The sequence below is a fragment of the Haemaphysalis longicornis genome, unplaced genomic scaffold (assembly GCF_048455015.1).
Source record: "Haemaphysalis longicornis isolate Haplotype H1 unplaced genomic scaffold, Haemaphysalis longicornis Haplotype H1 scaffold_8, whole genome shotgun sequence".
NCBI lineage: Eukaryota > Metazoa > Arthropoda > Arachnida > Ixodida > Ixodidae > Haemaphysalis > Haemaphysalis longicornis.
This window is the reverse complement of record NW_027526445.1, coordinates 131370559-131387052: the sequence shown is the minus strand read 5'-3', so window position 1 is coordinate 131387052 and position 16494 is coordinate 131370559. Positions and strand designations below refer to the sequence as shown.

General features: G+C 47.0%; 1 protein-coding gene across 2 annotated transcripts in view; it reads right to left on the bottom strand.

Moving 5' to 3' along the window:
- LOC144148985 (homeobox protein Meis1-like) overlaps positions 1-16494 on the bottom strand; it is a 383179-nt gene that overhangs the window by 339329 nt on the left and 27356 nt on the right. For both annotated transcript variants that reach the window (XM_077680507.1, XM_077680508.1), the window contains exon 2: positions 9704-9945. In XM_077680507.1, coding sequence (XP_077536633.1) covers positions 9704-9945 — 242 coding nt within the window. The remainder of the gene's footprint in view (positions 1-9703; positions 9946-16494) is intronic.

Here is a 16494-nt window from a genome sequence, read left to right as displayed (position 1 = left end):
CGGCCACGTATACAAGGGTGACCAGATAATTTGCTCGTTGAAACGTGTGTTGCCTGGCCAAAACGTGTCACTACTGAAAAAAAAAGAAAACACTTGAAGTGATTAAAAGTAAACTACGTCTGCGCCCACGCCTTACTTCTACTACTACTACTCCCTCGCTTCGTCCAAAAGGTCTAGCCAATGAATTACTACGAAGGTTTGGTTAATATAACTATCCTGGGCAAGTTGTTGGTGCCGATCCCAACTATGTCAAGAAGACTCGGAGGAAAATTAGGATGGGCTGGAGAGCATTCGCCAAACACCATGAAGTACTGAGTAGCATCGCTGCCTCTGTTACTCCTCGAAAAAAGGTGTACAACCAATGCCTACTCCAGGGAATTACTTGTGGGGCAGAAGCTCGGGGGACTTGGGTACTAAGCGCCTGAATGGAAACTTGAGTCGTCGCAACGAGTCATTGAAACAAGAATGGTAGGAGTAACGCTTCCAGACAGCAGACGAGCGTCCCGGATTTGAAAGCAAACTCGGCTGGAAAATAAGATCTACGTATAGCATAGAACTGATGGCACCGTAATGGCTACCTCATGACGGGACTTTTGAAGCACAGGAACACCGGTAGCTCGACGTAAGATGGAAAAAAGAAAATATGGTCACGAAAAAAATCGCGCAGCTCATAGTAGAAGCAGCAGGAAGTCTACGGGGGAGGGCGTTCGTCCGCAGTGGCCACGATATATATATATATATATATATATATATATATATATATATATATATATATATATATATATATATATATATATATATATCTTCTCATGATACTGAACAGGTCGACGGAATTACAAAAAAAAAGGAATGGCTGGGCGGGAAAACCAGACGAGCCAATCGATTAAACGCGTAGCTGCTAGGTCGCCTAGCGTGAACAATGGAGAATAGGGCGAGCACCGTGATAGAGCGGTCCATACGCGAACTTATAACTCACGAAGCCACGCCACAAAAGCACACGAAACTGGCACATAACCCATTCGCCGCGAAACCACGTTATTGTCGAAAAGGACAAGAATCAAAGGCGCGACGAAGACGCACAAGTATTTTGTTACCCTAACAGCCCTATTCTATATGTCAAGGTTGACAGTAGCAATCAGAGCATTATGTGTGTATGTATGTATGTATGCATGTATATATATATATATATATATATATATATATATAAATATTCACGCACACAGTCGCCGACAGATTTTTGGGAACCTTAAGGAGCCAAGACAACGTCCAGAAAATCGGGCAGGAAAAAAAAAACAAATTTACGCCAAAAAGACACTTTTTTTACCAAGCGGCTCGAAAAACGCCTCAATCTGTTTCTTCGGGTCGTTTCGCTGGCGTACCAATAGGTCAGCCAGCACGTCGGCGAGGGTGACATTCTCGCTGTAAACAGCAGAAAGCAACGTGAGGGCTCGCGTTTGTTCGCAAAGTTGGCGGCACAGTGATAAGCGCGCACAAATGCGTCGATATGGAAGGGTTGAACAAGTGAGTGTTGCGGCGTATATAGTGGGCGAAATGGGTCTGCTTTGTAAGCCCGGTGTGATTAATTCCCTGAAGAAAAAAAAAAAAAGTTTACGAGCCATGTGTGGCCTACGGTTTGTTAGGGCTCCCTTAGCAGGGAAATTGAGGGAAATAGTGGTGGGAAATTCCGCCGCACCTTTCCGCCGGATGATCCTACAGCTTTTTCCGGAAACGAAAAAAAAAAGCTTAATTTCACAGAACTATAAAAGGATAAAAGAAATTTCCGGTCCCCTGAATTAAACTTTACTTTTATGTCAACCTGCAGAATTGTTTTAGGTCCCACTGGGTGCATTGGAACATCGTCGAGGCACACTTCATAAATCCGGCCTCAGTGGGACGCGAGACGCCCAGAAATAACCAGACCATGTTGACACGAAATAACCAGCGAAGCTGCGCGGTGTTTCACTTAGTTCACCAGCCAATGAGAAGGCTTTTTATGTGAAGACATCTTTGCTCGCTTCAATCTCAATCCTGTCCCGCTCAACGGGACAGGATTGACTAGTTATGCACGGATTTCTCTTTCGCTGCTTTCGCCATCATCATTCCCGCATCCCTATGGCGTAGCGAGACAGGCACCTTCTCTTGGTTGACATCACCAGCCGCATGAAATCTCTCTCTCTCTCTCTCTCTCTCTCTCTCTCTCTCTCTCTCTCGCAATCATGGGAATTACGAGAAGAGTTGAGATTTCAATTCGCTTTGTACGGTTTGGCATGTGGCACTTTAGTGGCTAGAGATATACGCCAAGTGCAGTAAAGCTGCAGGGAACAATGTGTGTTCATAACGTTCGAAAATACAAGAAAAACACTGTGGAAACGGGAAAATAACAAAAAAAAACTGCTTTTCTTCTACTTTTACAAGCAGGATGGCGTTTACATCTTTCGTTTGCAATTCCGCCGGTTGTTATTAAGACCTTGATACTCTTTCGCAGGGCCCCACGATATCACCTTTTTTTTTTCAATCATTTCATTGCTATTTTGAAAGAATCAAGTACCAGAATTGTGCATAAATTTGTATACCAGAAAACATCGTTTACTCGGGGTCGACGTACCCCATTTGATGTACCTCGTGGACGAACCTCGTGGGCCATTATACACGAACTCCGCTTCGGTGGAGTTAACAGCGATGCAGATGTTCCCAGCTGCTCGGCAGCTTCCGTCGGTAGCTTCCGTGAATTAAACGTGGTCCTACCGATGCGACACGCCTTCTAAACCAAGAACAAACAACACAAAAATCTTTGCTAGCCTCTGGCTTGCACTTCGATGTGGCCTCATGCGAGCGGAAAGAATTGTTTATTTTTCTCTCGCTATAAAAAGTGTTGATATAGTACGAAGGCATGCAGGATATACTTGTGCCGTTCAATGCACCTACCCGACACTGTGCCGACAAGCATGCCCTAAACGCGGCAACAGCAAATGCCTAAACAACGCTGGACAGGTTTATCAAACTGTCGCAGCAAAATAAGGCTACAAAAGTTCTCACAATTGTCAACTAATACGTAATCATTTTTCACGCCACTTCTCCGTTTCATTAACCTTACCCACGAAGCAGCGTTTCTGTTTTTTTTTTTTCGTTTTTTTTCTTAATCCCATGAGGACGCTGAGTCACGTGAACTTTTGCAATTTCGTAGTCCGTTTTAGGCTTTCTTTTGTCTTCGGGAATCTTTTTCTCTTCCTGAGTGCCTCACGCGCTCACGCTCTCAGCCTGAGGGCACTGAAATAATTTCTAACTTCTAATTACCGTAGCTCATTTTTCGTCGTTTTCCACAGTGGTGTTCTTTTATTTATTTGTCGTATCTGCTGTTTTTCATCGCGTGACGGCCCTTGATGAAGAAGACCTCGGCGATTTCCTTCCTTCCTTCCTTTCAAGCTTTTTTTTATGTTATCCTACAATATTTGTGTTTTTAGTTTTCCGCGTTAGTCGACACCAGATGTATCGGCGATTTTTGTTGTACAGTTTACCCATTACAACGCTGGGTATCTAAACCTCAGCAGTTACGAATATATATATATATATATATATATATATATATATATATATATATATATATATATATATATATATATATATATATATATATATATATATATATATATATATATATAGTCGTGAAGTGGAGTCCTTAGTTGCTGCAGGAATACGCACAAAGTAGAAGTACGCTCTTCGGAGACTTTATTTCCAGCGTTTCGACCTGAGACAGGTCTTCCTCAGGAATCCTCAGGATTCTTCCTCAGGTCTTCCTCAGGATTCCTGAGGAAGACCTGTCTCAGGTCGAAACGCTGGAAATAAAGTCTCCGAAGAGCGTACTTCTACTTTGTGTATATATATATATATACATACATACTGCGGGCACTATGTCCAAGCAGGGTGGGCAAAACAAGTCCAAAACAATTAAGTCCAAAACAAGTCCTCATGGGACATGGGATTTGGGGTGTCCTAGCCACCCCAAACGTGCTGAGGTGAAGTGGTGTAGTACTGTAAAATTGCGTGCGCTTGTTTTGCCCACCCTGCTTGGACATAGTGCCCGCAGTGTATATATATATATATATATATATATATATATATATATATATATATATATATATATATATATATATATATATGTTGTGCGTGTGTGTTTGTGCTTGTGTAGAGAGAGAGAGAGAATTATCTTTAATGGTACTGCAGAGGGAAGCCTGGCCAAAGCATTTTCGTGTACAAAGGCATTTTAACAGTTCGCGTTGGGGCACTATGCAAAGAATGCTTACGCATCAAAAAAAAAGGAGAGAGAAAGAGATATAGGAGGAAGAGAACGCTTTCTAATAGATAAAAAAACAGCGATAAAGGAGGAACACCGCGCAGCGTACAGCAAACGTGTGTAAGGCTAGAATTAACGAGGTGCGATCGGCATGTTGTACGACACAGGATGCACATGTGCGTGTATTTTTACGAACCAGTCGTCCACACCGCTGCGGTTCGACGCCGCGTACGTATATACGAAAACGGGCGCTGACGTTAGACATGGATGCAGTGCACACATGTGGCACAGAGCGTACGAGACAGGACCGAAACACATGCACTACACGGGTACAAGCCGCTATGCTATGCTATGAGGTCAGCGTGCGGTTGCTTGCTGTGCAACGTAGTAGTAGTCCGTTTCCCGCGCTGTTCCCGGAACCGGTGGAAGAGCGCAACGGACTCGTGAAGCGGTTACACTATCGCCTTGCACGGCTCAGCTAAATGTTATTTCCGTCGCAAATACCTGCGACGCCGTTTTAAAGCGAAGCTTTTTGTGCCTTACTAGGGCCGTAGATCGTAACGCCAAAACGCGTTGCACGAAAGCCAACTTTACAGAACGGGTTTCCACAATGACACATCATTATGACGATGATGATAATTAAACGCTAAGCGCTTCCCGTGGTCGGAATCGAACCCGAATCATCTGCGTTATGAAGACGACGTCTATCCGATCGCGCCACAACGGCACGGTCGAAGCAGTTTGGAATTTTGGACTGACTTTCACTCAGGTTGCGTGGGAGAAAGGTTCGCGTTTTAACCAGCTCGCTTTTGAGGAAGGGGCTTTTATTTTGGAAGACATGAATGAATCGGAAGAAACCGGATTTAAAAATGCTTGCTGCAGGGCTAATGGTTCGTGACCTAAACATAAATAAAGAGAAGCGCAAGGCGCTAAACAAAACCAGCACAAAGAAAGACACGATTTGGCGTCCGTAAATTTGTCGTTTCGGGTTTTCCCTTGTCCTCGCCTTTTTAGCGCCTTTCGTTTTCTCTTCGGGCATCTGAATTGAAAAAAGTCTGTTAGCACCACGAAGCTGCAAACACTGCTCCAACATAACGTAACGTAAGCTAACCTACCTTAACCCAACCTACCAGTTTTTTTTTTGTTTCGATATTCTTTCCGTAGCATCACGTGCCAGAACGTCGCTGTTCCAAAGTAACTTGACCTAACCTGATCCAACAAAATTCTTTCTATCAATTTCATTTAATTAATTAGGTTCTTATTCTCTTCCATTAATTATTCCAGTCACATCTGGGGGTGCCACAGGGAAGTGCATGTGGTCCCATCCTTTTGATCTTGTATATTAATGACATTGTTGGTTAGTTAACCCTGGTGTGCAGATTCGACTCTTCGAAGACGATTGTATGTTAATTATGCACTGACCAAGACGACCTCAACAATAGCTTAAACAACATTTTGAAATGCTGTAATGAATAGCGTACAGTTCTTAATGCTAACATGCGCATGGATCTTCCTGTAACTTGTAAAAAAGCAGCCTGTAACCTCATACAAATCGTCAGTATCGTCATTGCACGTGCCACTGAACTTATAATGAGGAACCCCTTTACCTTGTCTACATTGTCCCGGAGTAACATGCCACTTCGCTCACGTGAAGGTGACGCATAATTTCTTGAAACGGGCATGGGTTTAGGGTTTCGCCGTTATCTAAGTTAATAATAAAGGTGCTTGGAGAGACTATTTCAGTAATCAGCCTTAATGCATTAAAATAGAGTGTATATATATATATATATATATATATATATATATATATATATATATATATATATATATATATATATATATATATACGGCAGATAAGCTTATCTATCTCACTCAATGGAAGCGCATGTTGTGCGTTGGCACATCCTCCCTTATCTACAATTTCATACGCTTTTCGCTTTGTTATTCCACCAGCCGTTCATTTCGTGCTGCTACTACAGTGTGCGGCTCCTGCTTCGGCCCCGAGTGTGTTTTTTACCTTCGTAGCGTTGCGAGAGAAGGCTTTGCGCAGGCTAGCAGCAGCAACGGCAGCAGCAGCAGCAGCAGCAAGCACGAGGATTGTTCGCCCTTTCCCCCACTGCCGACCGGCGGCCCGCGTATATCCCACCTGCTGCGACTCAACAGCTGCTACGGGGGCTGCCACCGCCGCCACTGCTGCTGCCTACTGCTACCTCTGCCTTCGCCACGCTTGCTTCTCGCTTCTTCGCCAGCCGTATTTTTCGGCATAAGCAGAAGGCCATACTTATTTGTCTTTTTTTTTTCTCTCGGCTGTGGAAATGTCTCGCGCGATACTGTATTTATATCTTGTAAGCCCTATTGACCACGCTACCAGTGTTTCGAACCTTATAGAAGAACTTCCTCATCATCCGTACATTACCATCAGTACTAACTCTTGACTTCTGTCGTCATCATCGCCGCCTGTACACAATCATCATCACCGCGTGGGGCTGTTCCTCGGCCCGAGCGCCTGGGTCGCTCGTGCCATCTTGGCCGCTCATTAAATCATCCCTTCATCTACATGGCTCATTCATTTCATCCTGCCGCCGAGTAACAGTATATATACAGGGTGTCCCAGCTATCATGCACCAAGATTTAAAAAAAGAGAAATTGCGTAACTCGAAGAAAACCTAGTGCATAATGTTTGCAGTACTGTGAAGAAGCGGAGAGTGATTTTTTCGTTAATGAGACTTAATTAATTAATTGTAATTAATTATCTAACTCGAGAAATACTGTCGCAATCACTAAAGTGTCAATGAGGCACTTGTAGGTAACCACGAGGGGCATCTAACTGCGGCATTTTCAGCGTTGAACTAATTGCGTACTCATTTATTCTGACTGATAAAGGAAGCCCGCGAAATATGAAAAATACCACGTGACGACGCTTACGCGCGCATTGTAAAGCAGCGTCCCCAAACAAAGCTGATTGAAAGCAACTGCTTCGCGTGTTACCCGCCCGGAGAGAAAGCGCATCACCTTGGTAATAGCATGTATGGCAGGAGCAGCAGCAGCAAGATTCGCGGGACGCGTGTGCAGATAAGGAACAAACTCGGTCACGATTTCTTCTTTCTTTCTTTTGTCTATTTCATTCTGGCTAACTCAGAGGCAGCCTGTTTGAGGGCGTTGCTTTACGGTGCGCGCGGAGGCACCGTCACGTGGTATTTCTCATATTTCGCGGGTTTCCTTTATCAGCCAGAATAAATGTGTACGCAATTAGTTCAACGCCGAAAATGCCGCAGTTATATGCCCCTCGTGGTTACCTACAAGTGCCTCATTGACACTTTAGTGATTAGGACAGTATTTCTCGAGTTAGATAATTAATTATGATTAGTTAATTAAGTCTAATTAAAGAAAAAATACTGTCCGCTTCTTCACAGTAATGCAAACAATATGCACCTGGTTTCCTTCGAGTTACGCCTTTACTCTTTTTTAAAATCTTGGTGCATGATAGCTGGGACACCCTGTATATATATATATATATATATATATATATATATATATATATATATATATATATATATATATATATATATATATATACCCTACTGAAAAGTTCCGTATATACGGAATTATGGGAATACGGAGTTCATACGGATTATGCCGCCCCAAAGCACGCCGAAAGTAGATGTTAGTATAAAAAACAGGGAATCACATTAGCGTGCGCAATAAAAATGTTTGGCATAGGTTTCGTATTTTTATCTTCAATAATAAGCAAAATTACGCTCCGTATGTTTTCCGTATACTCCGTATATACAGAATTCATACGGACAAGGATTTGGCGGTTCTAGTAAACTTACAGACATAAAATCGGTGTCAAATTTTTGGATAAGTATGCACTATTTCTTTCACGTCTGTTTCTCAAAAATATTGCGCGTTTTGTTACGGCTTTGTGTCATTCTAGGAAAGTACTCCGTATTCCTATATTTCCGTATCTACGGAACTTTTCAGGAGGGTATATATATATATATATATATATATATATATATATATATATATATATAGCAAACGCGGAAAGTCGTAATGTGACCGACCAGCGACGCGGAGTGTTCAGGGATCCCTGGGAAATCCGCGCCTTCTGCGGTAGAAGCAGATAAACGGAGGAGTGTTTGATGGACCCCTCGCGTACCCGGTTCGTTGAGGACCTCGGACCCAAAAGCGACCACCAGATAAGGCTGTCGAACGTTTCGGAAAGCGTTGTTCTCCGTAGTATTAAAAAACATTTTCTTCCAATGGAGCGGCCGTGGCTATGCGATTCCCCATTCTGCCAAATACCAGACATTGAGCCATCATAAGCGACGCAGCAAAGATTCAAGCACGAAATGAACGGACACGTAACAGTAAATGCTTTTCTAACCGACAACTGTGCTTATTCATCTTCCTACAATAACCTGTGGGCTAATACCCTCCTTAGACCGTGGACATATCCTATAATCGTAACTCAACAAACAAAAGCACTGCGATCGGTTTCACAGTATTCAGTGCAGACTCACAGGGCACTAAAAATATCACAGAAAGCCAGCCGTATTCATGCTCATTAAATGTTTTTCCATCAACCCGCTCTTTTTAAAATAGTTCATTACTTCTCTCTCTTTCTCTATCTCTTTCTCCTCCGATACTTTTGCGCTACCTCGTCCAAAAGTTGTTCTTGCTTTGGCACGCGCAAGGCGCGTTGTCTGCACAGCTAGGCCGCAAACACTTTGGCGTGACGTCACAAACAAGCGGCGGTGTTGACGAAATAGCGGAGGTGGTCAAACAGCTACCCGCGGTGGCGTCGGCGACGCCTGCCGTCAAAATTAATAGCGGCGGCTCCAGAACTTAGGGCATCCTGGAGTAGAATGTCTTTATGTTATTCTATTTCACAAGAACTATGAGGAATATCAGTAGTCCCTCTCAACTTCCTGGTCCTGGGAGCAGCCACTTTGTCACCTAGCTGTGCTATACTCGGGTACAACACCGCAGCCGGATGTTACTCCGCGCGGCGCAAATAGTGTGTCACTGGGAATACTTTGAACATGGCACGAGCCGTTTTCCGTGATTTTGCGCACTTAATATGCTTATAAACTACTGCAGCGACGACAAACAAACTACGTGAGAAAAAGCAGGCGATATCACGCGTTCATAGCAATCTCCTCCCAAAACGCGCGCGCCCTTTGACATCCGGGTCCGTCGCTTTGGCGGAGCGATACCGTACATGAGTTATTGCCGTTCTTGTTCCCCAGTATAGCGCCGATTAAATTGGCGCATTTGACAGGATGACCAACCCGCGCACGCGCAGCGCAGTCCTGAATACTTACGGGATGAAAACTTCTACTATGCCAGTGAAAAAAGCGCGGGAAACTGGAGGGGGGTCGGTAACGAGAAGAGGGCGCTGCGTACCCGTAGATGGCGTCCTTGTCTCGCTTGTGGACGTCCGGCACGGCGCCCATGACGTGGTTGGCTGCCCCGGCGGCGCTGTGGTTGGCGTACATGGCCGCCGCGGCGGCATTCATCGGGTGCGGGCTGTGAGCCATGGGCTGCATGCGCCCGTGCGGGTCGTAGGCGCCCAGCGGGCCCTCCAGGGCCGCGCCGCCTCCACCCGCACCGCCGCCGGCGCCGTAGTGGGACACCGGGTCGTCGTACTGCGAACACACACGCAAAGGGGTAAGGATTAGAGCTCCATAGCGGCAATGCCACTCACAACCGCTTGGCTCGTTCTGTAGCACAAGTGTTGTGAGTGGATATATTTTTTTTTGTGATTTTTACAAGTTTCACTTTGGTCCGAGAAGGGGCGCGCATTCCGGCTATACAAGCTGTACATAGGTACATTAGTCATTTTGGTAGATGACACGTCATTGCCGCGCTACAAAGGGGAAACCAATAGCAATCATCATCATCAAGCCACCATGCATGTTATCATAATAAAATACCAGCTTTTGGTTTGTTATCGAGGTAGAATGTACGCGCGACAAGTCGATCATATATACACCGCTGAAGCTTCCAGCAATCATTGCGTTCTGGCGCCAGTCAACAGGATTGAACTGGTTACACTAACAGACTCCTGTTACAACAAACAGGCTCTTCATTGTACGTATTTAACAATACTCCGCGAACATGCAAGTGACTCCCTCGAAGTGTAGATATACAGGCATCATACCGCATTCTACAGTTATCTTGCACATCCCAGATACCCTTTCGCGGATACCCTTATAAGAGTACCACTTCGCACCCCCAGCACCTACTGCGTAATGACAAGATCATTGAAGCTCGCTGTGTGTGATTTCGCAATTTCGAAGTACACAGACCCCGTCTCGTTCCCCAACTTCAAGCTTACGATCCAGTCAGTCAGAAGCCACCTCGGCACCTGAAGCCGCGCAGCGTAACACGATTGACTAAGCTAGCTTCATTTAGGCTTCCTCATTGTGAAATCTTGCGGCATTTTTTATAACGACCACCCACTCATCAGCAGAACACCATCCCAGTTTAATTCATTGATGGGGAGGTTTTCTTAGGTTTTGTTACTCAGAGTTGCTGACATTGCTCTCATATTCCTCGTGTAACCTCCGGTGTGCCGCAAGGGACAGTCCTAGGTCCATCAGTACTCTTAATTTATATCACCGATTGCCCACACCAAACTAATCGACACAAGTTATTCGCCGAGCCATTTCCAACTCGGGCGGCTGCGGCGCTCCTCAACGAAAATTTTGCATAACCTCATCACGGTGTTCTTGATTACGAATGAATTTGAATTCTAACAAATGCAATGTGATAAGAGTTTCCCGCGCTGTCAGAAATACCACCCCTCCCCCGTACAGCGGTAAGAAAACCGTTCACCCTGTAACGAGCCCCCACACGCCACGAGACCATGGTGGTCGCTGCGGTAGGTATACATCTGAAGGCTGGGCAGCCAGAGCGTTCCATTGGACCTCAAACGAAAACTCGCGCCATGGACTCAGAGGCAACGACCCTTCGAAAATTTTCCCTGCGCTCGTTATCAGATGACTGGGCCGACGCTAATGAAATGGGATCACTACGTGCTCTCGCGGCTTCCGGTCTTTTTAGCCTCCGCGTGGTTAACGCACGAAAACAAATGCGCGGGATATCTGTTTGAAAGTTCCTTCGTGGACGCAGCAGTGAGGCCTAAATGTCACTTCACGCGATGACGTCACAACGCTACTGCTGCATGACGTCAATCACCGGCTTCATCTGCGCTGTACTCGGTTTTCTCTTTTTCTCTTTTATCTTGGCTTGGCTTGGCTTGGATCCAGCCGTGCAGGCGGCGGCAGCCGGCCGAGCCGAAAGTTTACGCCGCCGCGCACGTTGCGAGGGGCGGGAAGACAACGACAGCCGCGGGGCGCCTGAGAGGTATAGGAGCTTCCAGCGCCAGGATATAAACAATCGTCTTGGGAGGCCCTCGAGAAACGGCTCAGTTTATACACGACCCGGTCAATCAACAGCGCACGCGCCAACCGAGGGTTCGTTGCGCGTATGCCCACTTCAGCGACCTCCTCAACAAGTAGGAGCCCGCGCTGCGCTCTTTTTCAAAACAATCCCAGGCACTCTTCAGCTATACAACTCTCCACCGGGGAAGCATGCTGCGAGGGTCTATCGGGCACTCTGGAACTGAAAACATTTCCGTCTCTCCTGGTCGTCTTTGCACGCTGTCAGCCACTTACTGCACAGGGTCAAACATCTGGCCCGCCTGTCCTTCCGTAACCCGACGTGCACTTCTCGGTGGAGGTGAGAATGATCGGTGCGCTGCGAATCCGAGCGAAGAAACATGTCGCACGATATTGTCGCGAAGCCCCCGTTCAGTTTGTGTCTGTATGAGTTTTTGTGTCATCGCTTCCTTTCACTTTTGCACCTCTCATATTCATGTGGAGTAGCAAGCCGAGCTCGCTGCCACGCTGACTTCTCCTCATCATTAAAGGCATTCCTACTCCTCCTTCTTTGTCTTTTGCAGACGACTTCTTCGGTCGCCAAGCCCTGTTTTTTTTTTTTTTTTTCTAAGAGAAACATTCGGGGTGAGTCTTTGCGCGCTGTCCGACCGGAAGGCGCGGCTGTTAAGGGAGGCCATCGGCTCAGCTTGGGTTTCGGCGAGGCTGCGGCGTTCCATACCCCCCGTGGCGTCTGCACTGTCCGCTTTCGGGCTCCGGGCCCTCGGTGCAGCTCCAACGACCTTGCTGTCTTTTCCACTGTTTACTTAGTGTGTTTTGCCTGTATTACTTTCTCTGCTTCAATAATTCTCTAAACGCGCTATTTCGGGTTCAAACCTTGTGTCTGTGTTTGATTGGTCCTTTTCACTTTGGCGGGAACATGGCTGACTGGTGTTTACAGGCGTCTCCCCAATAGGCTGCAGAAAGGGGGGTCAGAACGCGCTTTTTTCCCACGAGTTCGCATGAAGCGAATATAAACTCTCTCGGACGGGTTCACGGAAGAGGGCAGCGGGGCTGCCTGCACCAGGACTCACTTCAGAAACTCTGCCGCCCACCGTCGGGCCCTTTCGCCGGGAGACCACTCTTCAGTCAGCCATGTCCCGTAAAGTACTCCTGTTCTCTTGACCATTTGTCTAATCTGATGTAATAAGTGTATTCTTTCAAGTTCGTATGTGCTAAATGTCACTAATGTTACTAGTAAAGTAAACAAGTTAACCTTAAGCCTTTCTCTCGACGTCTAGACTTCTTCACTGCGATCATCATGCTACCGTTTCGTCTATAGTGGGCCAAATTTTGTCGTTACAATATCGTACACCTTATAAGTTTCCTTCGCCAGATTCTCCGAGGCGCATTTCTCTCTCTTCGTCCTGAAAACAAGCAAACAGGGTGCGGCTGATATGAGCGCGACGGAGGTGCAAACCCTCCCCCACCTCGGTGATCATGTCCTTTTTATTTCCTTTTCTCCCACATCACCTCATGCCAAGAAAGCTGAGGGAATGTACGTACGCGTAAGTATGCGAGATCTCTCTCTCTTCTCTCTCTCTCTTCTCTTCTCTCTCTCTCTCATCTCTCTCTCTCTCTCTCTCCTCTATCTCTCTCTTCTCTCTCTCTCTCTCTCTCTCTCTCTCTCTCTCTCTCTCTCGAGCATCGATCTCTCTCGAGCATCGATCTCTCTCGAGCATCGATCTCTGCAAGTATAACGCGAAAATTAGACTTTTGCGTCCATCCATAAAATCAGGGACATTGCATATGTGCGGATATAGACATATACAAGCTGCTACGCTACGCGCTCTCTCCGACTTATTGCACAACTTACGCCTTCTTCAACACACCTCCGAAGCGGGGAACAAAGAAGCGCTTGGATGGGATGCATTGCGCGAAATGTTTCATCAGGCTCAAAAATGAATACTTCAGGACGTACCGGGTGCGCTTAAAGATCATCAGTAACCCACCCCCCACCCCCCTTCCCCCCCCCCCCCCCAAAAAAAAAAAAAAAAAAAAACTTGACTATGCTCGCGGGAACAATGCGCGCGTAAGCTGAGCACGCGTGCAATATCCCACGATCTCCACGAGCCAGGGGGCTCGAGGGGGTGCACAAAACGCGAGCAAGCGATCGGGAGTATATGCGTGCATATACGATTCAATCTGGTGCACGCGGCCGAGGCGTGTTTATACCTTCCTTATAGCGCCACGTCGTCTCGTAACATCACAATCCGCACGCAGCGTGAACAGAAGAGGGAAAGGGAGAGCCCTTGAGGGACGCCTAAGAGATACCGACATGCCCACGCATTCTGCTGTCTGGGTATTAAGCGCGCTCCATGTTGCGCATTCGCACCGCGGCCGATTGTTTGTGTGCCGCAGAGACAGCGTTGCACAACCCGTGCTCTCAAAGGTCGCAGAGGAGTCGGCATAGCAATGCTGATCGCTAATAGCGATCAGCAGCTGGGAAAAACGACTGTGGGGCGTGCGTGCGTACGGTTCGCCCGAAGTGCGGCTTCGGTGCACCATCGCTGGCTCCAAGCCGCCATTGTTTGGAAGTAAACGCGCAACTGTAGCGCCCTCCGTAATGGTGATATGGTGGCGGCACGCAGAGCGACCACAGTTTAATGACACGAGGGGAAAAATGATAAAATTTGGTCACAACTCCCGGCGACCTGTAACGCAATGCTAAACGCATGTAAGTTAGCATGTAGCGATTTTAGAGCTAAGCGTCTATGCCTCAACCTGCCCGTTCCAAAACTCACTGTAGAAAAGCAAACATTACACAGTGGGTTTTACAAACGACGATGATGATAAGCGAAGCCACATCTAGCACCTCAAGAACAAAACACTTTCGCGTTGGAATCGAACTTGGTCTGTCGAGCTATGAAGCCGACGTTTATCCGATTGCTGACGCTATTCCGACACGACGAAATCATTCTGGACTTTGACTCAAGCTTATGGGAGAGCTGGCGTTTAGCCCTCTTTTTTTATTTTAAAAGGGCTTCGATTTTTCTTTACGACAATCGTCCAGGAAGGAAAAAGTGGAGCGAAACATGGGAGGGGGGTTCAGAAACGTGATTGACGTGTGCGGGTCAAAGTTTGCGCATCAATGTCTGAAACATTCGTTCTGTCTGTCCCTCTTCTTGTACTTTTAGGCGCAGTTATAGTAAACTTTCGACAGAACCAAGTAAAGCTTTATTCGAAGGCTCTTTATAGTCGAAGTGTATCGCAACCCCAATGCGGTGCATTACAAGCAAAGCATCTCGACTTTTAAGCAAGTAACATTATTAACAAAGACAGCCTCCTGTCCTATATACGTTGACATAACGAGTGCTCACTGTATGGTAACAACGCGTAGCACTAATGACACAATTGCGGAAAAAAATGAGAGTGATGTCTGGTGTGCGCATCCGCAAATCAACTCCTACACCTGAAAAACCACAACGCGCCACGCCGAAGCGCCATGGAGAGAACGGGGCCAGTGAAGCGTTCGCGCGCCCCAAACAGAAACCCGTTCTACAGGGTCTCCTCGTCCGCCCCCACCCAACGCAAAGCACAAACACACGCACACACAACCCGCTCCCACGCATCATCGCACTCGTCCCCAAGTGGCAGCGAAAAGGAGACGGAAACGGTCGCACAAAAGGACAGAGCATTCCCGGTGTGATAGAGGGCGACAACGACGCGACACCCTCCCGCCCGACCCCCGTGCCATGCGGTGAAACCCGACCTCCTGGCAGCTGGGCTAAAGACACCCCGGCGCGACCACGGTGAATCCGCAGCGATAACCCCGGCCGGGCGGCGGTGGATAGGAAGGACACTGGGTGTACACGAACCGGACACCGCGCATGTAATACGGTACACGCGTATACACACACAGGCGACGACGATTCTGACCGCGGCGGCGAACTGAGCAATGCCCCGCGCGTTATCGCGTCCAACGTCTCGGAAACGCGGAACTTTGGCGTGTAAACGGAGACGGCGCCGCAGAGCTGCGACGAATACGACGCTTCTCTGAAAAGCGGCTGGCCGTTCTAGCAGAAAAAATATATACATAAGAAGATGAAAAGAAAGGGGGAGCCTTCGCGTAGCCTAAAAGATTTTGAGGCGTAAATGCTTTCCCGACCCACGTTCATATTCGTGTGTGCGGGCATGTCAACACTCTTAAAAAGCACGTGTAGTTGAAAATAAAGCGCAGGCTTAAAACCGCACAGCAACAACTGTCATTGTTATAAACGGGCAAACCTCCACATCGCTCGCTCGCTCACTCACTCACTCACTCACTCACTCACTCACTCACTCACTCACTCACTCACTCACTCACTCACTCACTCACTCACTCACTCACTCACTCACTCACTCACTCACTCACTCACTCAAACTACCCGTGGCTCATATTCCGTTACAGCAACGCTCTCGCGAGAGGCCACTGGCAATAGGATTGGATTGGGTAGGATTGGCCACGGGTAAACGGAACTTGTGTGGCCGATTTGGATCGTTTTTGAGAGAGAGAGAGAGAGAGAGAGAGAGAGAGAGAGAGAGAGAGAGAGAGAGAGAGAGAAAGAGAGAGAGAGAGAGAGAGAGAGAGAGAGAGAGAGAGAGAGAGAGAGAGAGAGAGAGAGAGAGAGAGAGAGAGAGAGAGAGAGAGAGAATGGCCGTGTTCTCGTGGAGAACACGCGGGGAATTGGCGACTAATTAATATAACGTTCCACAAACCAAAAAAATCCGGTCCACCTCTACTAACGTGAAACCTGGGAGGAGCGAAGCATGCAG